Genomic DNA, 19,284 nt, shown 5'->3' on the forward strand with positions numbered 1-19,284 from the left:
GTGGCATGAAAGAAGAAATGTCCACGCTTTTGCTTTGCACAAGGCAGCTCCTGAATAGATTTTAATGGATTTCTGGTTAATTCTTAAAAATGGAGATCCGACAATTATAAACATATATTCAGTATCTAATATGCTAAGCATCCTATAGCGGCGGCTGTAGGCGGCCTGATTTTTATCATTTTAAAAAAGGTTGTCTGAAAAGGTAGAAATGTTCTCCCTTTGTTTTTCAGAAACCGCACCACTTGTCCATGTATCTGGTATCACAGATCAGCTCCATTCATTCTGTATTACAACAGCGGACTGCTAAAATAATATATTTAAAAAAATATATATATTATATTTTTATTTTTTTTTAGATCAAAAATACAAAATTATGTTTACATTTGGACATTCACTTTAACGGTTTCTATTAGTCAAGCAAAATGTAACTTGGAGAACAAATTTATATTAATATATGGAAAACAAATTTCGGGAGGTCAAACCACGTCCCTTTTATTTCTGCCCATTGTTTTATAATGGGTTTCCTCAGACCTTTTGAAAGTTTCATCCAAAACTATCATGTGCAATCATTTTTAAAACCTTTTGACTAGTAGGAAGATTTATTGGATGTTTTCCATATTTATTGATCATTTAAATTTTTTATGACCTGTATTAAAGAGGCTCTGTCACCAGATTTTGCAGCCCCTATCTGCTATTGCAGCAGATAGGCGCTGCAATGTAGATTACAGTAACGTTTTTATTTTTAAAAAACGAGCATTTTTGGCCAAGTTATGACCATTTTTGTAGTTATGCAAATGAGGCTTGCAAAAGTCCAAGTGGGCGTGTATTATGTGCGTACATCGGGGCGTTTTTAATACTTTTACTAGCTGGCCGTTCTGATGAGAAGTATCATCCACTTCTCTTCAGAACGCCCAGCTTCTGGCAGTGCAGACACAGCGTGTTCTCGAGAGATCACGCTGTGTCGTCACTCACAGGTCCTGCATCGTGTCAGACGAGCGGGAACACATCGGCACCAGAGGCTACAGATGATTCTGCAGCAGCATCGGCGTTTGCAGGTAAGTAGCTACATCGACTTACCTGCTAACGCCGATGCTGCTGCAGAATCAACTGAAGCCTCTGGTGCCGATGTGTCCGACACGATGCAGCACCTGTGAGTGACGTCACAGATCTGCACTGCCAGAAGCTGGGCGTTCTGAAGAGAAGTGGATGATACTTCTCGTCAGAGCGCCCAGCTAGTAAAAGTATTAAAAACGCCCCGATGTACGCACATAATACACGCCCACTTGGACTTTTGCAAGCCTCATTTGCATAACTACAAAAATGGTCATAACTTGGCCAAAAATGCTAGTTTTTTAAAAATAAAAACGTTACTGTAATCTACATTGCAGCGCCTATCTGCTGCAATAGCAGATAGGGGCTGCAAAATCTGGTGACAGAGCCTCTTTAAGCTGCCTGACAAGTCACTGTGCGGCATTCATGGAATCTATAGACCAAGTGTATTTGAAATCTCTAGAAATCATTTTAGAGTTATCATTTACTTTGAGACACTTGGTAACTTTCTTGGCCTGGACAAAATTCTATTATTATGCCTAATTCATGCGTCGCTTCAAAAAAAACTCTTAAATTGGCTATATCTATAATATATTATTTCTAGAGAGGAAGAGATGTGTCTACCAAACACCTGAAGTTGCTTATCTTGGCAAGTAACATGTTTCAGATTTCACACAGATTTTGGCCTGAAATCCGTGAGGAATTTCGATAACAATCCACATCCTATGCATGTGAATGCGGTTTCTGCAATTCTGTTCACGTGCAACTGAACATTTCCAAGCAGATTTGTGTCTGCCGTGGAAATAAGTAGCATGCTACTTATTTTAGACGGAAACGCAGAGGATTAGCGCGATTGAATGACAATAGGGCTAATCCTCATGTGGATCTGTGGCAAACCCAAGGCTGATATATGAGGGTCAGTCTTGGACTTCTTTTGCGCAGATACACGTCTCTTTTCTAAGCCGACGTGTGAACAGAGCCTTGCAGGTAAAAATCCAACTGGTTTGATCTCTGGCGACAGATGTTGGGACTGTCATGTGGTCCCCATATTTATTAAATTGTTGGATCCTAGCTTTAGAATGGGATGTTTCATCTGCTCCGTGACATCTAAGAAGTACAGTAGTAATAAGAAGTAAGCCTTAAAACTTAAAAAAGTTCTCCGCTTTGGACAGACTTGTTAGAATGGTCCCTTGACGATAAGCTGATCGCAAAGTGTCCCCATACTTGGATTCCCAGTGATCAGCTGTTATCTAAGGGAAACCTGAAACCTGAAAAATTAAAAAAATTGCTTTAACCCGAAGGGGTTAAATGAGCTATAATTAAAATGGTCAACTGGCGATAGATCGGTCATGGAAATAAGCCATCGGATGGTCAACTGATCATACGTCCAAATGTATTTTTGGGCAATCGCAATACAAACATATACAACCATGCACACAGATTGTGAGATTCAAAAATGAAATACCGCTTTGGGTGCGACTGCAACATAAACTTCAGGCCCCATGCCCACAACCGTAAAAAACCTCAGTCTTTGCAGATCGCAAATTGCGGTCCGCAAAGACGGACCCATTCACTTCCATTGAACGCGGACACCTTTCCGTATCACTACGGATGGGTGTCCGTGCCGTACAAATGTTAAGAAAATTATGGAACATGCCCATTCTTTTGCATTTTGCGGGCCGTGCTCCCATACTTTGTATGGGAGCAAGGCCCGAAAATGCGGGTGACAGTCGGCGGCCGGTCGTGCCCGCAATCGCAGGCTGTGATTACGGGCACGGCCGTGTGCATGGGGCCTCAGCGTACTGTTAACTGTGGATTGATGCATAGACTTTATTCAGCAGGTCTAAAATCCAATGTATGTGTGTATACATACATACATACATACATCTATACAATTCTAATTGTTGGGTATGTAATGACAAATTTACCTCCCAAGCAGTTATACAAGTTCCTGTTTGTTAGCCGCCACAAAGAACTTTTTTAGTGGTGTACAAATTTGTCTTGTGGATTGAATACGTTTTGTGTTCATGTACGATAAGCATGCATTATTTCGATTTAAGAGATGAAGCCAACTTGTTGCAATTGCCCTCGAATTAGTGTTATGATTAATGAGTGATATATATGACTCCGTTTGACATTTATGGTATTTTGGCAATTGCTCTGAAGTAGTTTTGAATCCCAAATTTTTCTTAAAGATTGAGATTTCTCATTCTGAGTCAATTGCTGTATTGTGCATTAAATTAGCGCAGGGAAGAGAGGGAAATGTTTCTTGGCACTGGAGGGATTGAGATCCTTCAAAGGAATGGCGATTGTTTTCAGAAGAGAGAAGGGGACTGGATTCTGGAGCGCAAGTATAAATGAAGCGTATACAGGAACAAATGGGGATTTGTTAGCCCAGAACATAAATATGCAGACAAGGGGATGTCAGGGGAAGCTTAGAATGGTAACCAGAAATTCTTTTAACCCGAAGACTAGTCTGACAGTGGATTTTTTTTTTTTCCAGGGAGAATTTTGTTCTTTTAACCTTTTCATAGCTGTGTCTTAAGTCCATGGCTGCTCAACAGAGTTCTTTAAAAGAGAATGGCATGTATAGAAGCCGTTTCTACTAACCTAATTTTATAGTGAATATTTTTCACGCTTTCTTTGAGTTGTGATATTTCATTAATATATTTTATATTCCCAATATGCAAACTCCTAAGGCATTTCTATTTAGGGCTAGGTAGTGTTAACCATATGTTTCTAAAAAATATAGCAAATTTTATTTATACATAGAAGACAAATGATGTTTAAAATTTGTGATACATCAAGGAAAAAAGGACTAGTATTAATACATTGTATAGCAGAACAAACTATGCTGGATCAGAAAACTTTCTATTGTCTCTCTAATGGAGTTACATATGGACAGCTGTATATAAATACATACAATTCTTAAAACAACCCCAGAATCACTCTATAAACAGTACTCGTATTTCCATTTAGGGATTTATGTTATTGGGATGAAAGAAAGTGCCAGTGCATAATAGTATTTCAAATTGATCAAAAGCCAGCCCTGTCCATTTCCGCAATAAAGTGGTCCTGCGTACCCTGTGTATACCCCAATGCACGTTTCACGATCTTTTTCGGGGGGCGCATAGCCCCTATATAGTATAAATAACAGGTGTTTATAATTTCTAAACGGTACCAATGAGCTCTCGGTGCATGCCCGTTGGCGTGACCGGAAGCGCGGCATGCCCCACTTCTGGCTCCCAGCGCTGTAGTGCACATCTCGGTCCCTGACCCATGACAAGAAATCTGGGCTTGTTCATTGGACTATAGAAGCCGGATTAAGGCAGGCGTTGCAACCGGCCATCCCCAACACACATGCTCACCTCATCGATGCACAATAAACCCAAACAGAGCGAGAAAAACCACCATTAATATGAACCCCTGCGAGATCCACTAGCCCCAAAAATATGCATAGACGTTAGAAATACTTCCTACATAATCCCCACCGCTGCTATGGTGCAATGAGGAACAGAATTATTTTGTATAAAATGGTGTATAAGAAAAATACCCTAATTATATTAATGGTGAATATCGTAACATATTAACCTTATATATACCAATTAAAGTGACCGTGCAAAAAAGAAATAAATTCAAATAAAACTACACAAAATACTGTGATACAGTATATAGTATGGCTCGATTCACACGATTGGGTCCGAGTGTCAGCCGATAACGGCTGTTTTGGTCAGTTTTTCTCGTATTGCATCAGTTTCCGTTCCGGAACTACCTTGTAGGTAGTGCCACACAGCCCCCCTTGTAGGTAGTGCCACACAGCCCCCCTTGTAGGTAGTGCCACACAACCCCCCCTTGTAGGTAGTGCCACACAGCCCCCCTTGTAGGTAGTGCCACACAGCCCCCCTTGTAGGTAGTGCCACACAGCCCCCCTTGTAGGTAGTGCCACACAGCCCCCCTTGTAGGTAGTGCCACACAGCCCCCCTGTAGGTAGTGCCACACAGCCCCCTGTAGGTAGTGCCACACAGCCCCCCCTGTAGGTAGTGCCACACAGCCCCCCTTGTAGGTAGTGCCACACAGCCCCCCTTGTAGGTAGTGCCACACAGCCCCCCTTGTAGGTAGTGCCACACAGCCCCCCTTGTAGGTAGTGCCACACAGCCCCCCTTGTAGGTAGTGCCACACAGCCCCCCCTTGTAGGTAGTGCCACACAGCCCCCCCGTGTAGGTAGTGCCACACAGCCCCCCCGTGTAGGTAGTGCCACACAGCCCCCCCGTGTAGGTAGTGCCACACAGCCCCCCCGTGTAGGTAGTGCCACACAGCCCCCCGTGTAGGTAGTGCCACACAGCCCCCCCGTGTAGGTAGTGCCACACAGCCCCCCCGTGTAGGTAGTGCCACACAGCCCCCCCGTGTAGGTAGTGCCACACAGCCCCCCGTGTAGGTAGTGCCACACAGCCCCCGTGTAGGTAGTGCCACACAGCCCCCCGTGTAGGTAGTGCCACACAGCCCCCCGTGTAGGTAGTGCCACACAGCCCCCCCCCCCCAATAGATGGCACCAACCCTACCTTTCTGTAGATAGCACCACCGTTCCAGGTAAAGTCCCTGACTTCACTGTCCATATATGGACAGTGAAGTCAGGGACTTCTCCTAGAGCGGAATCGCCGATCCCTGGCAATAAAATACCCTCTTCCTCCTCACATGCACTTCGCACTGTGAGGAGGACGAGAGAGTGAGCGACGGAAGATACGGCCGTCACTCGGAAAACATTCGAGTGATGGCCGTGTATTACCCGGCCCTATAGACTTCTATGGTAGCCGGAAGAACAGGCGAAAATAAGGCACGTGCCATTTATTCCCGGGCCGTCAAAAAATCTGTTATGTGAATAGCCCCATTTGGGTCTATTATTCCTACTGCGGCCGTGAGACGGAAAACCCTGTCATGTGAATAGGGCCTATATAAATGCATACAATTCTAATCAATACAAAATATATCATAAGTGAAAATCTATTTATAAAAGATATACACAAATATAATAGTGATCATATTTGTCATTAAGCCGATGCAGTGACTTTTTTTTATGGAGAATTAGCGAGACATATATATATATATATCAGTGGAGGAAATAAGTATTTGATCCCTTGCTGATTTTGTAAGTTTGCCCACTGTCAAAGTAATAAGCAGTCTAGAATTTTTAGGCTAGGTTAATTTTACCAGTGAGAGATAGATTATATAAAAAAAAAAGAAGAAAATCACATAGTCAAAATTATATATATTTATTTGCATTGTGCACAGAGAAATAAGTATTTGATCCCCTACCAACCATTAAGAGTTCGGCCTCCTCCAGACCAGTTACACGCTCCAAATCAACTTGGTGCCTGCATTAAAGACAGCTGTCTTACATGGTCACCTGTATAAAAGACTCCTGTCCACAGACTCAATTAATCAGCCTGACTCTAACCTCTACAACATGGGCAAGACCAAAGAGCTTTCTAAGGATGTCAGGGACAAGATCATAGACCTGCACAAGGCTGGAATGGGCTACAAAACCATAAGTAAGACGCTGGGTGAGAAGGAGACAACTGTTGGTGCAATAGTAAGAAAATGGAAGACCTACAAAATGACTGTCAATCGACATCGATCTGGGGCTCCATGCAAAATCTCACCTCGTGGGGTATCCTTGATCCTGAGGAAGGTGAGAGCTCAGCCGAAAACTACACGGGGGGAACTTGTTAATGATCTCAAGGCAGCTGGGACCACAGTCACCAAGAAAACCATTGGTAACACATTACGCCGTAATGGATTAAAATCCTGCTGTGCCCGCAAGGTCCCCCTGCTCAAGAAGGCACATGTACAGGCCCGTCTGAAGTTTGCAAATGAACATCTGGATGATTCTGAGAGTGATTGGGAGAAGGTGCTGTGGTCAGATGAGACTAAAATTGAGCTCTTTGGCATTAACTCAACTCGCCGTGTTTGGAGGAAGAGAAATGCTGCCTATGACCCAAAGAACACCGTACCCACTGTCAAGCATGGAGGTGGAAACATTATGTTTTGGGGGTGTTTCTCTGCTAAGGGCACAGGACTACTTCACCGCATCAATGGGAGAATGGATGGAGCCATGTACTGTCAAAGCCTGAGTGACAACCTCCTTCCCTCCACCAGGACATTAAAAATGGCTCGTGGCTGGGTCTTCCAGCACGACAATTACCCGAAACATACAGCCAAAGCAACAAAGGAGTGGCTCAAAAAGAAGCACATTAAGGTCATGGAGTGGCCTAGCCAGTCTCCAGACCTTAATCCCATCGAAAACTTATGGAGGGAGCTGAAGATCCGAGTTGCCAAGCGACAGCCTCGAAATCTTAATGATTTACAGATGATCTGCAAAGAGGAGTGGGCCAAAATTCCATCTAACATGTGTGCAAACCTCATCATCAACTACTAAAAATGTCTGACTGCTGTGCGTGCCAACAAGGGTTTTGCCACCAAGTATTAAGTCTTGTTTGCCAAAGGGATCAAATACTTATTTCTCTGTGCACAATGCAAATAAAAATATATAATTTTGACAATGTGATTTTTTTTTTTTTTTTTTTTATATAATCTATCTCTCACTGGTAAAATTAACCTAGCCTAAAAATTCTAGACTGTTCATGTCTTTGACAGTGGGCAAACCTACAAAATCAGCAAGGGATCAAATACTTATTTCCTCCACTGTATATATATATATTGTGTAAAAATAAATAGTAATGAAAATATGATTTTAGGGCGTTTGAGAAAAAGGGGGAGGGGGGTTTTGAAGGGGAGGAGAAGGAGGAGTCCCTATGTATCTATCTTAGGTATCCATATGGAACGATGGTGTATATATTCAAAATATACCCTTCCCATTCTCCCACATCGAGGCAATCAGACAGGAAAAGATTTCACGTCAACTACCTAATGAAAACCTATAATACAAGACACAATTACTAAAACCTACTAGATAGCAGAGATTTATAAAAAACGGAACAAAGCTAAATTTTTCATTTAATCCATGTTGTGTCATCGACCCCAACGTAACAATTCATTTGCACTCTTTTTTTTAATCAAAATCTTCTTCACATTGCCCCCTCTGATGCCACAATGTATTCTGTCAATCCCATGGATTTGTAATGTTCTGGGATTGCATCCATGATATCATTTGAAGTGCCTTGATAAGGTCTTTAATTGTGCGAGACAATAGAAAGTTTTCTGATCCAGCATTCGTAGTCTGTTCTGCTATACCATGTATTATTACTATTCTTGGTGTATCACAATTTTTAAACATTGTTGTCTTATATGTATAAATAAAATGTGTTATTTTTTTTATAAACAGGTGGCTATATACTCTTTCTTGGTATGTTATAAATATATTTTATATGTTTAAGGGTATGTTCACACGGCTTATTTTCGTCCTTTTTTTGGGCCAAAAAACGGCTGCGTAAAAAACGGCCGCGAAAAAGTGCATGTCACTTCTTTGGCCGTTTTTGGAGCAGTTTTTCATTGACTCCATAGGAAAAACAGCTCCAAAAACGGCCTAAAATACACAGCGAAAATCGCGAGTGGCTTAAAAAAACGTCTGAAAATCCGGAGCTGTTTTCCCCTGAAAACCGCTCCGTATTTTGAGACTATTTTAATTTTGCTTGTGCACATACCCTAACTCATGTATAGAGCACAACAGGTTCATGCACTTATCGACCAATATGTGTAAACTTTTTGCGTCTAAATTTTTTTTTAAATGTACAGAAAATGGTCACTTGTAGATCTTCCTTTTTTTTTTTTTTTTTTTTTTTTACATTTTATCGTTCTGTTTTTGTCTATAATACATATAGTATATGTATATTGCTGTCTTGCACAAGCCTATACCTTGTTTATGAGAAAATAATTGTGTTCGTATCGCTCAAAAACAATGAAAAAATAAGAGACCTTTTGCTTTTTCATTAACTCCCCCCCCCCCCCAAAAAAGAACACATTAATCAAGCTATATGTACCCTAAGATGGTACCATTAAAAAATACAACTCAACCCACAGGAAACAAGCCGCCACATCAACGAAAAAAAAGTTAGGCTATATTCACACGACAGTGAAAAAAAATGTCCATTAAAAACTGATCAACTCAGTTTTTCATGCCCATTTTGCATCAGTGTGTCTCCAAATTTGAATCCATTTCCAGTCCGTCTGTCCGTTTTTAATGGCCGTTTGACATCCATTTTGCATCAGTTTTTCATGGCCGTTAAAAAAACCAAAAACTGAATTTCATTGGTCAAGCTTTTTTTGTCCCAACCCCCTGAAAACACCCAAAGGAAGGTCACATATTCACCTAGACACTATTTACAGCCTCCCTGTATATGATGCCACACACCTCCCTGTATATGATGCCACACATCTCCTGTATATGATGCCACACATCTCCTGTATATGATGCCACACACCCCCTGTATATGATGCCACACACCTCCCTGTATATGATGCCACACACCTCCCTGTATATGATGCCACACACCTCCCTGTATATGATGCCACCCCACACACCTCCCTGTATATGATGCCACCCCACACACCTCCCTGTATATGATGCCACCCCACACACCTCCCTGTATATGATGCCACCACACACACACCTCCCTGTATATGATGCCACCACACACAGACACCTCCCTGTATATGATGCCATACAGCCCGACATGTATGCCCTACATACTCACCGATGCAGCGCTGTCTTCTTCAGGTAAGGTCTCACATCTTCACTGGATCTGCGAAGGCGCCGCGATGACGCTCACCATTGCTGCTCGTCTTCACGTGTGGTCTCGTCGCCACGGGATCTTCGAAGACGAGAGACCACACGTGAAGATGTCGGCGCGGTGTGTGTCATAGAGCCACCGATAGCCAGCAAGGGAACTAGTAGTTCCCTTGCCAATCTCCATGTCACAGATCCATTTTTAACGGTTGTTACATGTATTGACAGCCGTTAAAAACTGATCCATTGAAAACATTGACTTCTATGGGGACCGTCAGGCCGTTTAAAACAGCCAAAAATAGAACATGTACTAAAAAAAACGGCCGTGTAAATACACCCATAGAACATCATTGTCCTGAAAACGGCAGGTTTTCACTGTCGTGTGAATAAGGCCTTATTAAGCTCTTGGAATAGGGCGATGTAAAAACATAAAAAAGGTACATATTTGGTATCGCCGTAATCCTACCAACCGATAGAATAAAGTTTACAGTACTCAGCGATGACGCTAGTATGTACGCCACACGACCTCTGGCAGCCTGTAACAAGAACAGCTGGCGACCGCCGTAGCATTTGTGCTGCATCAACAGGGAATTGAAGAAGCGAGTGAGTACTAATTTTGTTATTTTACAACAGTTGCCGCTTCCTTTTTTTTTTTAAAAATAAATAATTCAATTTAAACTCTCAGCCAATTTTCTTTAAGAATAGATCCAGTGGTGCAAATTGTAATGTATGTGCTATATGAATGTCGAGTTTTCCAGTATCTTTACATGGCCCCTGATCAATTCTGGTATAGTTAATAATAAACACCATAAAGATTCTCTCTTCTTTTAAACCAGCTGTCCATGCAATTATTTGAAAAAGAAAACTTTTGGGAGGCCTCATCCTGTTTGTGTTCCAAGTTTCATGTTTGTTTCTTAAGACACTTGCTACTTTTTATAATAGGACAATGAGGTCTTTTGTACCATTTTGACTCGTGCAGCCTTCCAGCTGCGGGCCACGTGATGACACCCTGGAGCCTGGCAACTATTAATCTTATTGGCACATCCTCTCAATATGCCATCCCTCCATAATAAAGATTAAGCAAAATTTTCAACTTGTAAAGTAGTTGGTAAAAGTTTCCCCCCTTCTATGGTGCAGTTATAATAATAATCTAGTTACAGTTGTTAAAAAAATTATTGGTACCCTTCCGTTAGAAAGAAATACCCACAATGGTCACTGTAATAACTTGAAGCTGACAAAAGTAATAATTTTAATTTACTTAAAATCAATTAATGTAAACCTGTTTTTGAATTGTGAAAGCCAAAAATTTCCGTTTTCTACTCCTCCATCCGTAGTACGTTCAGCAGTTAGTTGAATTATTCATATGGTCTATTAAAGGGAAAAAGTGTTCGATTTGGTGAACGGTGACATCCTTCTTGCCATCCTCCAAAATATTCTGTATTTTTATTGGTGGTGAACTCTTAAATACTGACCTTCGCTACTTTAAAAAGAGGCTTGCGGATTCTTAAATCATTAAAATGTTTTTTTTGCTGGAGGACTGTATCTGGTGAGGGTAACAATGGTGTTGTATTTTTCTCCTTTATTTCACGATCAACCTCACTAGGGATTGGTGAAATCCAAAGACCTTTTCAAGTCCTATAGATTGGGACCACGTATGGATCTTTAATAGTTTGACCAGTGATCTATGGTACAAATTTTTAGCAAAATTTATACTATGATTACAGCTTGGTGTTTTTTTTTTTTTTTTTTTATGCTAAATCTATCTTGACATTTATACATCTAACTTGTATAGTAAAGTTTTTCTAGCTCCTCACGTTAATTCTATTCGAACATTGTATTTTTGTCCTGGATGTGGACTGCACTGTTTTAGAACATTATAAGAAAAAAACCTACAATGGCGAGTTCGTCTTGGTGTGTTTTTTTTGTGTTTTTTGTTTTTTTTAAAAATGTATTCCTTTTTGTGTGGGTACATCTCCTGTGCTTTTTAGTCTTAATAACAAATGACCTAAAGTTTACCCCTGCAGCATTAGCCAGAAGTGTGTAGGATAGAATGAAACCTCTCCTCATAATCAGGTTGGTTTCTTATTTTTTTTGCAGCAGCTGGGCCCATTGAAGATTTAAAACTGCTATAACCTTTGACCTTCCTACTCGTGTCAATTTCTATCTGACCCCTTGTACATTTTTTTTTTTTTCTAAAAGACCAGTAATGCTGCTGTAAAAAAAAAAAAAGGTGACAGATGATGGGGAAATCCCAAAGGTGAAGTATAAGCCCTTCATAAAATGTCTGTTAAATGTTTATTTGGAGAGGAGACTTTATTGGCAAGTCTGACTGCCTTGTGCCATAGACATGCCAAGGATCACAGAATGGTTTTATAAAACAAGACTGTATTGCTAGTAACCAATTGATTACTTTCCCTATTTATAAGGGGGCTCGCATCATATTTACTGTGTTTTTACACACACTGCCTAAGAAAATACACTGATTGCAAAATACGGCCTCAATGTTACCTACATATGAGACAAATCATGTTTGGAACTGGAATTAATACAGGATCTGTTTCGATATAAAACAAATAAATAAGTTCCTGTTATCCGGCTTCACATAGGTAGAAAAATCCCCCCCCCCCCCCCCATAAAGTCTAAATTTGTCAGTTTCGTGATCTAGAAAAGTCGCATAGGGCCCAAATGTCACAATTTGCATTGAAAATTAAGACTGAATATTTTACGCCGCCCTCGCCAATTTAGTGGAATTTTTTATTTTTATTTAAAAAAAGCATGTGGCTTCCCGAAAGACTGGCGTAAATGTTAGTGGAAATCTGTGCCACTCCTTTCTGGCATAGATTTCTGTCTGTGGGGTGTAGCAAGGTACAGGCCCGCCGTGCTGAGAGAAGTACCTAATCTAAAAAAAAAAAAAAAAATTATGCTCCCCTCGCTGCTGCTCCCCCACTTTCTGGATCTCCTCAGGCTCCTTAGCATGCTGCGGCTCAGAGAGCGGTGAGGTGAGCATACTTAACTTCATGTCTGATGGGGGGGCGTGGATGGCGCACAGCCAGCGTAAAGATGCGACAGATTAAGATGCTTGTGCCTCTTTTTAAATCTGTTGCACCTTACTCGTGCAAAGCAGAAAGGGATGATTCGCTTATGAAACGCCATTCCTATTAAATCTGACCCTTCGTTGGTTGATTCTTGCTCCATAGAGTAAGGCCATGTTCACACGCTAAGATATTCTGTCTGGTTTCCATTCCTAAATCTGCACAGAATTTGCTGTAATTTGTCCGCCGATGCATGGAGTTTTTTATTCCCCATTGACGCGCCAAGGAAATAATCTGCTTGGATTTTATAATCTTCCACAGATTCTTCACTGTAGAGCCGCGGGTTAACTCCATTAACTTCAATAGAGCAAATCAGAATGTAGCAATTGCGAATCTGTGGTAGATATCCTGAGCTTCAGCTGCAGATTTCGATCACAGATTTAATTAAAATTCATGGCACAACTTGCTCCTGCAAATCCTGACCTTAGAAACATGACCTAGTAATATCATATTTGCAAAAGTCTCTTGAAAGTAACATGTTGCGAATTTTCCTATTATTCTAAAGGACAAAAAAAGTCACCCTACTTTTTATAATCACCGCAGGTAAAAAAATAAATAAATAATAAACAGAAGTTTGTGTTAAATGGTTTGCAGTACAGCCAAATGTTCCTTTTCTTGTTGCCTTCTGTTATTGTTCCCGTGCGATCAGTAGCGGGGCAACCGCTGTAATACACAGCCGCAGTCCCCTCTCCCATGGCGGAGATTAGAGAAACCTCTAATCTTCGTTGTTAACGCTTTGAATGCTGCGATCAACGCTAATCACGGCATTCAAAGAGATAGAAGAGGGCAATACCCACTTTGATTGTGTCACAGGAAATCCTTGTGACTCAATCGAGGCCCATACCTTGTATGGGCAAACTGCCCAGTGTCCATTGAAGAACCCCAGGGCTGTTTCACCATTTTTCCTGTTGTTGGGGCATACTTAGGGATGTCCTAACAACTGATTGTGTGCTATTGGTACACAGGCTAATGTACTAACATATAGATATATGCCAGTACATTAAAGTTCATTTATTTATTGTAGAAACATAAAATGTTTAATAAATACAAGTCCCAAAACCTAAATAATATACACATATATTGTAACTGTAACAATCGGCACAATAAATGTATAGCATCTTTTATGATTGGTGTTTGCTGTAAAATACAATTTAAAAAAACAGCAGAACTTTTTTTTGCATTTTTGCCAAAATTCAAATATTTATATAAATGTAGACACTAAATAGTACTAAAAATGGCACCTAAATAAAGTACAAATCTTCATAAAAACAAAGCCTCATACAGCTACATTGAACCAAAAAAAAAAAGTAAGGGGTTAAATCTGAAGTCTCCCTGTCGTTAAATGAGGAATAAACCTCTTGATACGAAGCAGAACCCAAAAAAATCCTTCTATTTTACCTCTGTGGCTAACTAGGCACCTCTGATGTATATAGCACAGATATAGACAGAATAAATCTCCCGATCATTTTAATCTTGCATCCAGCTCTCATTAGTTAGAGACTATGGATCTTCGTAATAGGGTTTGGAGAGCAACTAAAACCGCGATATGCAAGTTGGAATAAATGGCTTGAAAATTTTAGGAGCACATTTTTGCTCTCAAATGCCTTTGCATCCAGAACCTTGCCATTCCTGTGAATTTTTGATGTTGGGGATATTTTATAATAAAGTACTGTATTGGTACAGGCTGCTGTCTACATTTCAGAAATTAATAATTTATACATCTGTTCTAAATACTTTCTGAAATTTAGACCACAGCCTGTACTTTTAATAATTAATTGTATTTTTTTTGTATTTTTTTTTTGAGGGATCAATTTCTTTCAGGCACTTCAGCAAAACTGCAATTTTATATATATATATATATATATATATATATATATATATATATATATATATATATACACACACACACATATACGGACACACACACATATTATATATATATATATATATATAAATATGTGTGTGTGTGTCCGTATATGTGTGTGTGTGTGTGTGTGTGTGTGTATATATATATATATATATATATGTGTGTCTGTGTATATATATGTGTGTGTGTGTGTCTGTGTATATATATATGTGTGTGTGTGTGTGTGTGTGTGTGTGTTTTTATATATATATATATATATATATATATATATATATATGTGTGTATATATATATATAATGCAACCACCACACCATAAATTGCAGTGAAAATATAAATGCCCTTTAATCTAGGATCAGTGGAACCTGTTAGGTGCCAGATAATGGAATATTCTAGGTTATCTGAAGACCATAGGAAAGTATGTACAACTCACTCATAAGACCTTTCAGAAAAAATCTGCTACTATAATTTAGTCTCTACAGGAAGTTTCTAAGGCCTCATGCCCACTTCGGTTATCTTCTTCAGGGTGCTATCCGTTTTTTTAACGGATAGCACCCTGACCCATTCATTTCTATGGGGCCATGCACACTTCCGTTGTTTTAACTGTTCCGTCAAAAGTAGAACATGTCCTACTTCTGTCCGTAGTTTACTGTCCAAGACGCCAATTGAAGCCTATGGGTCCGTCAAAACAGACACGCGGAAGGCATCTGTGTGACGTCCATTTTTCACGGATCCGTTGGCAAACAAAGACAGGGCGTGCCAAAGTTCCCTGCATTCAACACACAAGATGGATTTTAACAGACCGTTTAACACGGAAGACAAATGGAAGCACAACGTCCGTTTAAAACTGAACAATGGAACGGATACGGAGTGACAACGGATGTCACAACGGACTCACGGATCCGTTTTAAATGGACATGAAAACTGATGTGTGGCTGAGGCCTAACTGGTTGCTCTACCTAGTCTTCTGCTTCTAGTCTTTTTTATACATTGCAGTTCTGTGCCGAATTATTTGATTTTCTGTACAGATGGCACAAGATAGATCTAATTAGTTTGTCTGTGCATTAGCTGGAAATATTACCATTTGATCACTGTTCTTGAACAGACATAGTTACATTACAAGTCATTACTGTGCAGGTCTTCCATTCATTTTTTAATTTCTGTTGTGCCAAGTATTGCTCTTTTGTTGCTGTCCACTTGAGAAGCCAAGATATGTTGCCCCTTTGGCTTCTTTGCCTTCCTTTTTAGCCCATGGCTATCTGGCTCATGCTGGAAAGAGGGGTGGATTAAAACACTTTAGTGATGCAAGAGAGGTCACAGCGTCAGGTCAGGGCTTAACTCTAGTGACCATTCATCACATGTTGATTGATTGCCGCATGTTTCCTGGGGACATATCCATCAGCTCCCCCCTCCTGACAGAGCAGATGGACAAGAAAGTGGCCAGGGCTTGTGCCACCCAGGAATTTCCTCTGTTTAATGCCTTTCCTGTTTGGTGACATAGTGCTTATATCTGTATTTGCCATTCTTATCTTTTTTTTATGTTTGATTCTCAAAGGTCTGTTGCTAAAGATGGCGGTAACCTCCTTTTTTGTATATGTAATAGAAGTAAGCGATGTAAATTCTATTTTTTTTTGGATTTAAAGGCTTTTTCTTTTTTTTTTTTTAAATGAATCGATGTTTGATTTTAAGCATTTTTTTGCATTGACCTGATGATCTTTGATTGATATTAGGTGGATCCTGTGTGTCTCTGGCATGTGTATTCAGAATCCTGACACTTCTGAATCTTTTCTGTGAGATTTCCAGCAAGTGAAACGAAATCTCGTTTACCTCGTAATCTCGCGAGATTTCGTTTCTCTTGTTAGAAATCTCAAAGAAAAGAGTCAGAAGTGTCAGGATTCTGAATACACATGACGTCCAGGCTGGATGATCATGTGTATTCATTATCAGGACACTTGATTAACGTTAATCTCTGTTTATGTGGCTGCACATCGCTGCTGTGTAAATGAATGGAGAGGAGTGTATGATGCTGACTGGTCACTGATTGGTCAGCGTCATACACCTAAACACGCCCAGTTAAAAACACAATACACGCCCAGTTGGACATAACGGAAAAAAAACCGCCCAGTTGTCCATTTCAAACCTCATTTACATATATATAAAATTGCTCATAACTTGGCCAAAAATGAACGTTTTAAAAAAAACAAAAAACGTTACTGTTATCTACATTGCAGCGCCGATCACATGCAATAGGAGATGGGGATTTGAGAATCTGGTGACAGAGCCTCTTTAATCAAAGACATGTCTAAAACTAAGAACACAGCCTCGTAAACCCACAGGAAAAAGCTTATGTAATGATTGAACACTGATTAAGATCTGACTCTAAGGGTCCTCCTACACATCCTGACGTGTGCCGCGTAAACAAGGGCCGGTCAACGAGACATCTCGGTGATCGGCGCTCGTTTGCTCCTTTCAGAAGGAGCTATGTATGGGGACCAGCGCTCGTTACTATGATAGCTCATCCCCATACATTACGATCATGTTGGCAGCACGTCTCCCTGTTTACAGGGAGACGTGCTGTCAACAAAGATAATCTCTTTGGTTGCATAAATGATGCAACCAGCTGATGAACGGGCGTTTGCTCGTTTATCGGCTGATCGTTGCCCGGTTTACAAAGGGCAATGATCGGGAACAAGCTTTCTGTGAACTCTTAATAATTGGTCCATGAATTCCAGAATTAAGGCGTTAATTCTGGAATGCTTCGGGGGCAGGCACCAAACACATTAGCTTGTCGTCCGATAACCTAATGCCTATGGCCAGCTTTATTAATTGGATCCAAAGTAAAGTAACTGAGCATTTCAAGTTGTTTGACTTTAGGTAACCGTATCTTATGTGAGTCAAGGCCCAGGAGACCTTCATTACGCGTGGAGGAACGGCAATTCAAATATCAATATAGGAAAGGGTTCTTTACAGTTAGAGTAGTTAAAATATGGAATCCCCTACACCAAGAGGTAGTAATGGCAGATTCTATGCCAGCATTTAAAAAAGGACCTGGATGCCTATCGAATGACAAATACATTGAGGGTTATAAATAATTTAGCAATAAACTGTAAAATTGATTTGAGAGGTTGAAATTTATGGACATGTCTTTTTTCAACCTAAGTAACTGTGGGTTTGAGTAAAAAACAAGGCTGTAATAGAATTTTTTTTTTTAAATATAATTATAGGTCCTGCATTTCTACTGTGATACTTGTTCTATGCCGATCTGTCGTGAGTGCACTATGGGACGTCATGCTGGGCACAGCTTTGTCTATCTCCAAGATGCTCTTCAGGATTCAAGGGCACTTACTATCCAACTATTGGCAGATGCTCAACAAGGACGCCAAGCTATTCAGGTAAGCAAGTTTTATGCTGCATTGTGACTCCAACTAGAAAATAGTTTATTACACAAGTTATTACACAAGCATTATCTTCCAGACATTGGGAAAGTACGCTGCTGCTACCAGAGTTTAATTCATAGTCTTACGGAACAAGTGTGCCAGCCTTTGCTGTAGATTTTCTTATTTGAAGTAAAAAGAGTTTGTAAACAGCTATGTGCATGGAACAAGTAATTTTAAGTCAGATTTATAAAGATTGAATATCCAGGATTTCAAGATCTGCTCCTCTTACTTTGTATTTCCTAATAGGGATTTTACGTTCAATATAGACTTTGTCATGATGAGGCATATGTGTACGTGACTGTGACTAAATACTTTAGCACTCTAAATCAGAAAAACCTGTAAAACAGCCCAGCCAGTATAGCCTGGGAATGACCACAATGAGGTATATGGAGACGTGCTGGGGGAAACATCTTTTCTTTCTGAATTTTTTTTTTTTCCCCCCAAAACCTTCAGAGAATGTTTTTATTCTGGTAGTGGTTTTCTAGAAGTCCTCTTTAGCCCTTTCATGACAAAGCGTCATGGATACCCCTGTATCCAGGTCAAATTTTCCATTTCTGATATGCACTTCTTTAATGGGAATGTGTCGCTAGAATTTATTTTTTCAGTTTAACAGTTAGTATATACTTGATTACACATTGTTCTAATTTTTTACATTTTTTCACAAGTCAGGAAATATTATAAATTAGATTCTAATTTATAACCTTTCCATGTGCTGGTCACTAGAGGGAGCAATTCCCAAAATTGCAGCATTGGCATGTGGTAATGCAACCTTGCTTTATGCTGCAAAATTGGAGAAGACACACTCGCTCTAGTGTGCTCAAACAATCCCCCTCCTCTCTCCTGGCTAGTGCCAGGAGAAAGGAGGGGGTTGAATGTTCAAACCTCCTACACTGTGTGCCGCCATTTTTTGAGCGAATGCACAGTGTAGGAGGATTAGATACAGTGGTAATCACACAGTATAACACGAACATACACACACATCACATACATAACTTACCTGCTCCTGCCGCCGCCGTTGCCTCCGCTCCCTGTTCTTGCTTCTGAACATATGGACGGAAGCCGCGACCGGAAGTAGTCCTCTTACTGTCCGGCTGCGGCTTC

General features: G+C 40.3%; 1 protein-coding gene across 2 annotated transcripts in view; it reads left to right on the plus strand.

Annotated features, from left to right (window-relative positions):
• TRIM71 (tripartite motif containing 71) overlaps positions 1-19,284 on the plus strand; it is an 80,840-nt gene that overhangs the window by 42,876 nt on the left and 18,680 nt on the right. For both annotated transcript variants that reach the window (XM_075827159.1, XM_075827160.1), the window contains exon 3: positions 17,971-18,138. In XM_075827159.1, coding sequence (XP_075683274.1) covers positions 17,971-18,138 — 168 coding nt within the window. The remainder of the gene's footprint in view (positions 1-17,970; positions 18,139-19,284) is intronic.

Source organism: Rhinoderma darwinii, chromosome 5 (genome assembly GCF_050947455.1).
Source record: "Rhinoderma darwinii isolate aRhiDar2 chromosome 5, aRhiDar2.hap1, whole genome shotgun sequence".
Lineage (NCBI taxonomy): Eukaryota > Metazoa > Chordata > Amphibia > Anura > Rhinodermatidae > Rhinoderma > Rhinoderma darwinii.